The 11871-nt window shown below is 42.7% G+C and overlaps 1 protein-coding gene across 1 annotated transcript; it reads right to left on the reverse strand.

Moving 5' to 3' along the window:
- Nucleotides 1-2573: 2573 nt before the first annotated feature.
- slc35e3 (solute carrier family 35 member E3) lies at nucleotides 2574-9757 on the reverse strand (the record flags this gene model as incomplete). The annotated part of the gene is made up of 4 exons (XM_038781359.1): nucleotides 2574-3279; nucleotides 5605-5687; nucleotides 9043-9201; nucleotides 9623-9757. Coding segments are annotated over 4 exons (564 nt in total), but the record flags the coding sequence as incomplete, so codon positions are not given.
- Between the last annotated feature and the right edge of the window lie 2114 nt (nucleotides 9758-11871).

The raw sequence follows: 11871 nt of genomic DNA on the forward strand, positions 1-11871 counted from the left end.
GTGGGGGGGGGGGGGGGTGTCTCCCATGTCATTGGAAACCCCCGGGTGGTCATGGACAGGCCAGGATAGTTTCTTGGCACTGCCAGCCTGGCGATGCCATCTGGGCTCCCTGGCACTGTCAGGGTATCAGGTTGGCAATGCCAGGGGCCTCCCCAAGGTTGGCGGGGTGGTGATGGGGATCACAGAAATATGTGGGGGGGGGGGGGAAAGAGAAGAAATGATTGGGAAAGCCGGTCAAATTGGCGCCCCGATCTGAAAGAGCCTTTCCCGCTGGTTGGCTTCAGCGTGCCGGCAGGAAATCCCTTCAGGTGCGGCCTCGACAGATTCTCCCAGAGGTAAAGAAAAAACCCCAGCAAAGTGCCATTGGATAGCAGGATGTTTCTTGGCATTGCAGCTGAAACGTGACTATAGGGACTGGGTGGGAAAGTGGAAATGAGGTGGAAGGTCAGCTCCAGTCATACCCAATGGCAGAACAGGCTCAAGGGCTTGTATGGTCTACTCCCACTCCATTTAATTTTTCTTATGTCTTTATAATTCAGCAGTTGTTGGTACTCAAGTTGCAAAACAGTTGGACCTTACGGAACAAGGGTCAACTTTTTAAATGGGTTTCTAAGCAATATGGAGAGTATAAAAGGGAAATTATTGACAAGATTAATTGATTTTGCTGATTGCTGGCTCTGTTGAGGGGGGTGGGGGGGGGGGGGGGGAGACAGGGTCCACAGCACAGCTTGTAAGGAAGCAATCTCAATAGTGAGGGATGCAGACAGGTGTTTCTGCAGGAGGCTCAATTCCCTTTTTAAAGTCTATCAAGCTCAAAGCAGCTCCAAAGATTTGGATGTGCGACATCACAATCCTACAATTGCTACTTGATAATATAACTGCAACTGTCTCGAGTGGGAGATCTGAAATAGACACCTTCAAATTCTGGACAGGAATAAGCAGTGGGGAGAACAGAGGACACCCTTATACGCGAGTTGGGGCTGGGGGGGGGGGGGGTCAGATGTCGCATCGGGTGATTGCAAGAATGGGACGTCATTTCTAACTGGCCTCCCGATCTCTCCCTTCATTGAGGAGTTCCTGCGAGGGTAAACATTGTGTGATAATCCCACATGATTTGCAATTGACCTGACCATGGTTATTCACCTCAAAAATCAATTGACCTCTGGTGTCTGTTAAATACTACCTAGATGGAAAATTCTTTAACCTCAGTCACCTCCGTGCTAAAACTAAATTGACCACCAGTGCTATATGATCCAGACTGCAGTATTGATGTGCACTCTTGCAGATTTGCAAACTGCTCTTGAACCCTTCAATTCTGCATGCAAGGAACTTAACCTGTCCTTGAATGGGTGGCACGGTAGCACAATGGTTAGCACTGTTGCTTCACAGCGCCAGGGTACTAGGCTCGATTCCCGGCTTGGGTCACTGTGTTGAGTCTGCACTTTCTCCCCGTGTCTCCATGGGTTTCCTCCGGGTGCTGCGGTTTCCTCCAAGTCCCGAAAGACGTGCTGTTAGGCGAAGTGGACATTCTGAATTCTCCCACTGTGTTCCCGAACATGCACCAAACTAGAGGATTTTCACAGTAACTTCATTGCAGTGTTAATGTAAGCCTACTTGTGGCAATAATGGATTATTATTATTAATTTTGCCAAAACTCATACCAATCTATACCTGATCAGCCAAATATTCCACCTCTGGTATACTTCCCATGCCTTGGTAGCCACCTCTTTCAAAGTCCCATCATTGAAGAGGAAATCTAACACTGGATTTCTAACACATGCCAGCTCATCCTTATTCAAACAACAGCAGCGAGCTTTTCACAACAAAAGATCTCCACAAGTCAATAAAAGTCTCGATGTACAGCGCTGTTGTCATCACCACAGTCCTGCAGTGCAGTGAGACCTTGACTGTGCATGACTGTCACATGGAGCACGAGAGAAATTCCATCAGCATTGCCTTTGCCGCCTCCTCTGGAACAAGCACGAGTGGTCTTCTTTAAGCCGCTCCACAAGCATTCTGGTAAAACTGAAAAATTAACTTTGATGACAGGAAGCTGTGTCCAGGTGGATGAAAAGCATCTTTCCTGCTGTATCCGGATTTCTCAACTTTAAAATGGCCAATGTTCCAGTGGAGGACCAAGAAAATGCATCTAAGGCACTCTGGAGTTCTTGTTGTAGCACAGCCGCAATTACTTTAATGACTGGGAGCTTGTTAAGAGTCGCTCAAAATGGTCCACCATTCTTCACACAAAGGAAAGAGAAGCAAATCCTGCATTTCAGATTCCCCTACCCCACCGGACACCCTGCCCCATGCACCAAATTATCTGTGGCTTGTGAATTGGCCTATTCAGTCACAAGACCACCCATGGCAGAAGCAGATTTATTTCCCTTAGGAAAACAACATGAGCCGGGATCCTCCGCTATCCGGCTCGGCACCGGTACGGCCCGCCGCGCCGGATAGCGGAGAATCCCGGCTCATGTTCCTGTCAAGCAGAAGCTATTTACAGCAGAAAATAGCACTTAACCACTTTTACATTCCTTACCCAGTCCACATGATCTAAACATAGAACAAGCAGCAGTGGAAAAATAAGTTTATTCCTTTCCCTTTACAATAAATTGTCCAGTGTAATATATTGGACATGCAATTCATGGTTAAAGTTACAAATGTTCACTTTCAAAAAATACATGGTTAGACAAGCTTTGCCAATATTATTTGTACCTTTGATTTTCTTTTTTCCAAGATCCGGAACACTTCTCAGCAGTTTTATAAATACATAATGGCATTAGTGACCATCACAACATGCTTTCAAATTTAAAGCTGAAGTTGACAAGACATGTGCTAATTGCAAGGAATATCCTTAAAAGCAACTTTCAATTACAAAAATTAGCAAAATATGGCACATGAAAATTGGTCAGATACATAACTTTTGATTTATAAACAGCAACGGTTTTGTGCACTAAAAGTGAAGTATTTAGTTACAATTCCTTCAACTTTAGAGATGCATACTTATCAAGTACCTTCGGATTGGTGCTTACTAGCAGCACTTTAACAAAAACTTATACATCTATAAACAGAATTCAGCTGGAAGAGGATTAAGGTCTTTGTGCCAACTTGTTCTGTCCTTCTTCTTGTTCACTAAGTTTGAAATGGGTGTAAAGCAAAATGCCACATAGCGTACACAGAATCCCCAGACCCTGATTAAGTGAAATGGGATCTTTGAACAATATATATCCTCCCAGTAGGGTAATGCAGAATTTAAAATGTCCGAACATGTTGTATCTGGGATTTATTTCGTCAAGGAACATACAATGGTCTGGAAAAGGTTGCATTTCATCCTGCTTGGTGAGAAACACACAAAAGTTCAAGTAATGAGAGATTTAGATGCATTACAGATTTCACCAAGTTATTTAATCACATGAAGGAACATTGGATGGTTGGTCCATGTTACACAGAAAGCTACACCTTCATTATTCAAACCACAATTGAAAATTTCAGTCTGCATGTAATCCATCCTTCACAAACTAGTTAGGATTTTACTCAGCGCTTGCGTGTCTGAATGTTAGGGAGAGATCAAGAGAACGTCCTTCAAATTCTTATTCTTAACTAAGGCAGCCTCTAGCTGTACACCTCTACATCAGCCACTATTTTAATGACTAGAATCAGCGATTCTCTGGGTCGGAGAGTCGCTGAGGGGCGGCGTGAATCTCGCCCCACCGCCGACTGCCGGATTCTCCGGCGCCAGTTTCTCGGCAGAGGCGGGAATCCTGTCACGCCGGTCGGGGGCCGTTGGCAGTGGCCCCCACCGATTCTCCGCTCCGCGGTGGGGTGAGTGGCCGCCCGTTTTTGGCCAGTCCCGCCGGCGTAAATCAAACAAGGTCCTTACCGGCAGGACCTGGCAGTGCGGAGTCCTCGGAGGGGTGCGGGAGGATCTGGTCCCGGGAGGTGTCCCCCATGGTGGCCTGGCCCGCGATCGGGGCCCACCGATCTGCGGGCGGGCCTGTACAGTGGCGCCAACCTCGCCGGCCTAGCCCCGGAAGGTGCGGAGGATTCCGCACCTTCCGGGTGGCCCGACGCCGGAGTGGTTCACGCCACTCCTCGGCACCGGTACGGCCCGCCCCGCCGGATAGCGGAGAATCCCGGTTCATGTTCCTGTCAAATGTTGTTTTCCTAAGTAAGGGAAACATTCATTTCTGCAAGTAATTCTTTTAAGTTAGAGTCTCTTATTCTTTGTTCCCTCTCCAACATCAGTTCAAAGTTATACAGAATAAATTTCAAATGTGGCCTTTGAAAACGTGCGCTAATGAGTTAAAATCCATTAAAAATTTCAGTGAATGACAATTGTTTTTTGATTTGTTGATAGGATGTGGGCATCGCTGGCTGAACCAGCATTTGTTGCCCATCCGTGAGGGCATTTAAGGGTCAACCACATTGCTGTGGATCTGGAGTCACATGTAGGCCAGACCAGGAAAGGACGACAAATTTCCTTCCCGAAAGGGCATTAGTGAACCAAATGGGTTTTTACAACACTCGATAATGGTTTCATGGTCACCTTTAGACTTTTTATTCCAGATTTTAATTGAATTCAAATTTCACCATCTGCTGTGGCGGGATTCGAGCCCAAGTTTCAGAACATAACTCTGGGTCTCTGGATTACTAGTCCAGCGATAATACCACTATGCCACTGCCTCCCATCAAGTACATGCTTCATTGCTCCTTTACCAATGTGAACTGCTTTTATTATTTATTCAAATCTAGAACCATTTACTATTCCATAAAATTACCGACTTAACTAAGTAGTTCCTGTTTGAGTGCAATTAGTCTCCTTAACAAGAATGTAGATAATGAGGCTTCTGCATAAACATATCATGAAGTAATTCAGAAAGGTTTACAAGATAGTATTGTCATGAAAATGTTCATAAATAGAGCAAACATAAGCAGTATTGTGTACTGGAACATACTGTGCCAGTGTAATTTTAAAATGTAGATCTATGAAAGGTTCCTTACACAAATTAACTCTAATCTCAACAAGGGAAATGGCAACCGGAAACTATTTCTGCTGGGAGGAACTATCAAACAGCATTGGCAAAAGAACCCGTGGGGCAGATGCTCGAGAGACAGATGCTCGAGAGACAGAAGATCATAGAATCCCGACAGTGCAGAAGGAGGCCACTCGGTCCATTAAGTCTGCACCCTACCTAGGCCCAATCCCCCGGCCTATCCCCCATAACCCCACCTAACCTTTAGACACGAAGGGACAATTTATCGTGGCCAATCCATCTAACCTGCACATCTGGACTGTGGGAAGAAACTGGAGCACCCAGAGGAAACCCATGCAGACTCGGGGAGAACGTGCAAACTCTACACTGACAGTCACCCGAGGTCAGAATCAAACCTGGGTCCCTGGCGCTGTGAGGCAGCAGTGTTAACCACTGTGCCACCATGCCGCCCTATGAATGCACATTAGGCCTGGGCGAATTTGCCCACACCCAAAACAACCAAAAATTGTGATAATCCATATGTGAAAAAGAGAAATCTCGAAATTCACAATGTTAGCAACATAATAAATTGTCATGACTTGACAGAACACCAAAAGCACAAGGATACGTGACAGGTGAGGTATTTCCAATGATCCAGTAAATGGACAAATTCACCAGAAAGGCAATTATTCCAGAAAGCAATACCATCATCTAGAAAAGATAAAATTACATTGTAATTTTAAAACATTTCATACGCAAAGTAAAAAAAAAGAGGAAAATAATGCCCCAGGTTATTATTAACAACAAACCTATTTCTCAGAACTAACATATTGTGCTTTATTAAACAAATTATGTTTAAAATTATACAAAGCTGACAACAGAAGGTAAATGATTCCTCGCTGGAGGGAGCCAGCTACATTGGAACCCACCATATTTGCTACTTAAAAATGGATGATATGGCACTTTATTGTAATGACTGGAACTAAGAATTGACTAGATGAATTCTGCGGTATTACAACTCCGCCACTACTTCTGATTTTATATGTGAGATTGCATTGGAGCAATTAACAGGTCACAGGGACTTATTCATTTCAAAATGCAGAGACACAATTCAAGTGGCATTGTGACTACAAAGACAGGTCAGAGGTTGGTATTCCGTGGTGAATAACTTGCCTCCCGACTCCCCATAGCTTGACATCCATCTACACAGCACAAATTAGGAATACAAAGGAATAATCTGCACTTTCCTGGATGAGCGCGGCCCCAGCAACACTCAAGAAGCTCAAAACTATCTCAGACAAAGCAGCTTACTCATTTGGCATTGAGACTGCAATGTGTACCATCTTCTCAAGATACTACACAAGGTTTCTTTGGCTGCACATTCTAAACTGGTAACCTCTACCATCTAGAGGAAAAGAAAAACAGACTAATGTGAACACCACCGCTCCATGTTTCACACCATCTTGAGATGAAACAATATAGTAAGTCCTCACTTAACAATGGGTCACATTATGTTTCACTTTAACATCGCCAATCAAGTATCAGCATATCCATTTAACATGGCCAATTTCATTTTAAAGGCGTTCGCCACAGAATTCCTCTTCTGTGACCTACCTGAGCACAAAATCTTTCCTGCAGTGCCTCTGCTCTCGCCTTCACTACCCCACACACCCCTCCTCCACCCCATTGCCTTCCAGTGTTACTTTCTGGTCTGCCTCCACCCATGACGTAGGTCTCCGCTCTCCCAGATTACTCTCCAGCCCACCTTCTTCACCCCTCCCACCCCGACCTCCCCAACCTGGCATTTCCTCCCATCCGGTGTTCTCACTCGGGTCTGTTTTCAGCTGCTCCACTCCTGGCTTTGCTGCTCTCCTCTGGATCCCATTTCGGATTGAAGCTGCTCTGCTCCGTCTAGTGACAGACGCTAGTCAGTAAAGCTGGTCCCAGCATTCCAGCCACTTCCCGCACCAATCAACCTCTGCCACTAGATGGAGTCTAGTCAATCAAAAATTACTCAGGCGAGTACATTTTTAAAAAAATGTCATAATAATAATAATCGCTTATTGTCACAAGTAGGCTTCAATGAAGTTACTGTGAAAAGCCCCGAGTCGCCACATTCCGGCGCCTGTTCGGGGAGGCCGGTACGGGAATGCTTTGCTCATATTTAATAACTTTATTTTACAAGTTATTCGAGCTAGGAACGCACAGGACTGCATGCTTTTGGTACAGTATTTCAACTTGTACATTGTTTTTTCCGGGCGATATACGTTCGAAGGAACCCAACTCTGGCTTTAACGTCGATTCCTGTGGAACCCGTGATTCCATAAAAGTCGTTTCACTTAAAAGTCTTGATTTTCCGGAAGCGTAAACACACCTTTGAAATGTGGATTCCCTGCGTCACATTCCTTCGTGGCTGCTGGGTCAAAATCCTGGAACTCTCTCCCAAACACAGACTGCAGCGTTTCAACAAGGTTCCTCACCACCCCCTTCTTAAAGGTAACTGTGGCTGGGAAATGGGGACTGGCTTTGCTGAGAGACCCAGCTTCCATGAATTAATAAAAAAATAATAATTTCACCTCGAGTCAAAATTGGTTTTCCACTTTTTGTTATTATTTTAAAACTCTACACACTCATCAGGCTATCTCACGGCACAGCTAAAAGACTATTGAGACTGATGGGATTACACTCTGCTGGAGTTTTCTATGAAACTCCAGGATTTGGAAAATATGCACAAATGTATGCCACAGGGTTTGATTGTCCCATCATTGTGGACAACTTTCTTCAAGCTCAGCTGAGAGTACCTGTGCTTCGCTGCAGACCATAGAGTCCAGTCCAATATTACAAAAATTATCAAGGCATCACTTAAAAGTTGTGGGTAGTTTTGTATCTTCTTCAATCTATAATACAATACAATTTCTGTCTGTTGCAACAATTGGAGGGTTTTAGGAATACTGTATTTTAAGAATTGGGAAATTTTAAGGGTTAAAAGTCTAGGATTAGTGTGCTTGACTGCAGTGGTCATGTTCTTAAAAAGGATCTTGTTTTGCAGGGCCTGAGAGCTTTTAGGAGCCTGAAGGTGAAATTGACCAGAGGAATGTGGTTTTCAGTCTGGGCTAATGCACTGTGGTTTGACTGGGGAAAGTCCCTGGAGAGTAGAAGTACTTTCAGCCTGGAGAGTTGATTTGTTTTACAGCTTGGGGAGATGATGTCATTGCTGGGTGGAGCCAACGGACGGAGAGAGACATTTTGGAAAGTCTGGTCTGTCTAACACTGGGTCCACAATTCTCTCACAGTAGAATAATTAGTACAAGAGTAATAATATGTAAAGTAGAGCAGTTTTGTCTGAGGACAAGGAAGAGGAAACATGCCAGGTGAACCGTATTTTTGAAGATCAGCCAGAGTCTGAAGGGGTTGTAAACAGGAGCCAAATCTGTTTTGTGCATCAAGAATTACTCAATATCAAGCTGATTTTAAGATAGATTGACAGCTGTACGTTTCTTTTCTTGTTTAACAAGGATTTGAGTAGTAGAGTTTTAAGGGTGATGGTAAGCTGTTATTTTCGGGTGTGAAGTTAAAGAATTCAATAAAGTTTTGTTTTGAAAATACCCAAGCTTATTTCTTTATGCAATCATTCCTGAAGTGAATTATTTTTTCCGTACAGTCTTACAAATAAAATATAATATTGGGGTTTTGGTCCGCTGTTGGGGGTCTGGTTTGGGATTGTAATACAGTCCGGACTGTTTACTTTAAGGGTGTGTCAGATGCTGGGTTTATTTGATATGCAGTGCCTGGCACAAGCAGAGGCAACGTGGAGGACTGGAGCACTTGACACATGTGTGGCTGCTGGTTAGTGGCAGCAAAGATAGGGAGCCCAGCAAAGTTGCCCTGGCAAGAGAGATTGTTTCCTTGAGAAATGGATCAGGTTCGATGGGAAGAATTGTGGACTGCAGAATGGGATAGGAATGGCACGAGAAGGATGTCAATGGGAAGGATGAAATTACAATCCACTGTCCCAGATTTTAAAAACTGCACAAATAACGAATGCCAAATATTCTGGAAGTCTTACCAATGCGGTACCGGACCAATTTCCAAAGATTCCTCCCTCTCCAGTCACTGGTTCAAAAAAAGGAACAATGAACATGAGAATGGCAGATGACATTGGTGCCTGGTAGTACAAGAGTTGCATAGAGTTCACCTGCAATTCATGTTGTTTAGCGCCTACCCACTGTAAATGAAATCAATAAGAGACACATTACACAAATGATCAAGCAGCAGTAATTCAAGAGTTTAAAATTCACGTGATTATTATTCAGTACTAGAAAATCAAAAATGCATAATGAATCATACCAACTTTAAAAGTAAAAATTAAACTCTTGCTCAAAATGCTTCAATAACATTTACCCCCTCAAAGTAAATTTCAAATTCCAAAATAAAGTTTAAAAAAGGCATTCAGAGAAGCAGTTGGAATAATATAATTGGTTAATTATCTTTGACTTATTCTTAAATTAAAAAGAAAAGAGTTGTTGATGATCCTGTTGTTACCTCCAAATGTTAAGATCCTGGAAGTTTAGATTATCAGCAGGAAGTATTTTAATGTTAATTACTTGTCAAAGTGCACAAGAGAAAAAGAAATCAAAACTACTAACCACTTGATATACAGAGGTAACCAGAACGCCCAGTGTTGCAAAAAGTAGCCCTAGAAAATTGAACTTCACATCAAAGTAAGAGTTGAGAACTACACCCAATGTAATAGGGATCTGCAAGAAATAAATGGGAGATGATTAGATCAGGTTTAACATTTACAGCTGCCACACAGAAGATGGACTGAAATATCTAAAGCTGTGATTTCTGTTTGGAGGGGGGGAGGGGGGGGGGGAAAGCAAACCTGCAGTTCCAGTTGTTAAAAAAAAAACTGTCGATTGTTTAAATGAATAGTTAAATAATTTGCTTAGAAATTAGTTGTAAGAAATTTATTGTACAATACAGATTTCAACGATTCTCCCATTAACGATCACATGGTTATGAGGACACATCTAAGATTCAAGCAAATCTCAAGTGCCTTCACTAAATTACAGTTACAACTTTACTAAAAAGGTAAGCCGTGTATAAATGTCAATTCAGACTAATTCTTTCAAAAACCCTGCCTGCAAAATGCTGCACAGGCCATTCATTCACTGCATTTCACCCTCATGTTAAAGTTTTGGCCCATAAAGAACTTTAAACGTATTTTATTCCATGAATGCATAACGGAAAGAGCAGAACATGGACAGAAACAGTTGCTTCATTCAGGATTTGGGCCGAAAGGGGTTTGGTTGCTTGACTCATTCGCTCTCGCTAAAGATTATAACGTGAAACCCTAGAATCGTCATTCTTTGACTTATTTTTCAGGAATGACTCTCAAAATCTCTGTAAATAATATACCAGTCAAATATTGAGATATCTTATCTATAAAATTTGATCAGATTTAAATTGCAAAAAGATTTAAAAGTACTCCAATCATTATGCAAGAATGAGTCAGCATTGAATGTAACAGTTATACATTAAGCTTTGCTTTGCCAATGTCAACAGTGCGATACTGACAGAGTTTACCACTGTACTTATAAATTGGATCCTACTGTGCTACTGGCTGATTTCTATCAGTTTAAATTTACTGCAATCATGAATACTCGATCCTTGATACTGGCAATCAAAAGTGGCAAGCGTTTTACTACAGTACCCCTTTTATCAAATTCAACCAGGTTAGCTAACAGTATGTTTCAAACGGAGCTAGTTAGGATATCTTGAATGAACTAATTTAAACATCATGTCAACCCAAGCCAAATTCTAATCTAATGCTAACACACACATTTTCAGATTTCTGACAGTGTGTAACTTTTCAGAGAGGAAGATATGATGAACATGGCTGTGTGCACATAGTGTAGTAATGCTGTGGTTATTTTTATTTTAGCTTGGCTAAGATGTTGAGGATTTACGAAAGTCAGGAGGGATAAGTTACATATTGAGTTCCATTTCTTGAACCCCAAGAATCATCAAGGAAAAGGCAGCAATTTAAATGCATTAAAACAGATTTCTAGAAATGGAGAAAATGGAATATTGATCTAGAAACATGGAAATAGGACGGGGGCATTTCGCTCCTCTAGTCTGTTCCATTCAATGAGACAATGGCTCATCTCTGAGATAATTCCAAATGGCTTTGCCACATACTCCCCAAGGCAGTTGGATAACAAGGATTTAACAATTCCAACTTTCAATTAACAACTGATTGAGCAGCAATTGCAGCTTGTGGAAGAATGCTCCACTCCTTATATGTAGAAGTGATCTCTAATTTCACTTTGGTCAGGCTCCAGGTTTTAGACTATGCTCACTCGCACACACAATCACCATCCCCCAGTCCCAGACTCCACCACAACCAGCTGAAGAAATCCTCTCTATCTATCCTATCTGTGATGTGGAGATGCCGGCGTTGGACTGGGGTGAGCACAGTAAGAAGTCTTACAACACAGGTAACCTACCTCTCCATTCTCCTGAGGAAGGAGCAGTGCTCCGAAAGCTCGTGTTTGAAACAAACCTGTTGGACTTTAACCTGGTGTTGGAAGACTTCTTACTATCCTATCTGTGCCCTTAATATCTTGAAACCTTCGATCTAATCTTTAACATTCCAAAACCTTCCAGGGACACAAAAGCCCAGTTGGTGCAAATTCTCCTCATAAATTAATCTTTAGAACGCAAGTGTCATTCTGGTAAACCTATGCTGCTCTCTCTCCAAAGTCAACATATCCTTCCTAAGATGTGGTGCCCGAACAGCCCAGAGTTCTCCAGGTGTGGTCTAACCAGGGCTTTGTATCACTGAAGTATAACTTCTACCCATTTGTGTTCCAGTCACCTAGATATAAAA

Source organism: Scyliorhinus canicula, chromosome 20 (assembly GCF_902713615.1).
Source record: "Scyliorhinus canicula chromosome 20, sScyCan1.1, whole genome shotgun sequence".
In the NCBI taxonomy this organism is placed as follows: Eukaryota; Metazoa; Chordata; class Chondrichthyes; order Carcharhiniformes; family Scyliorhinidae; genus Scyliorhinus; species Scyliorhinus canicula.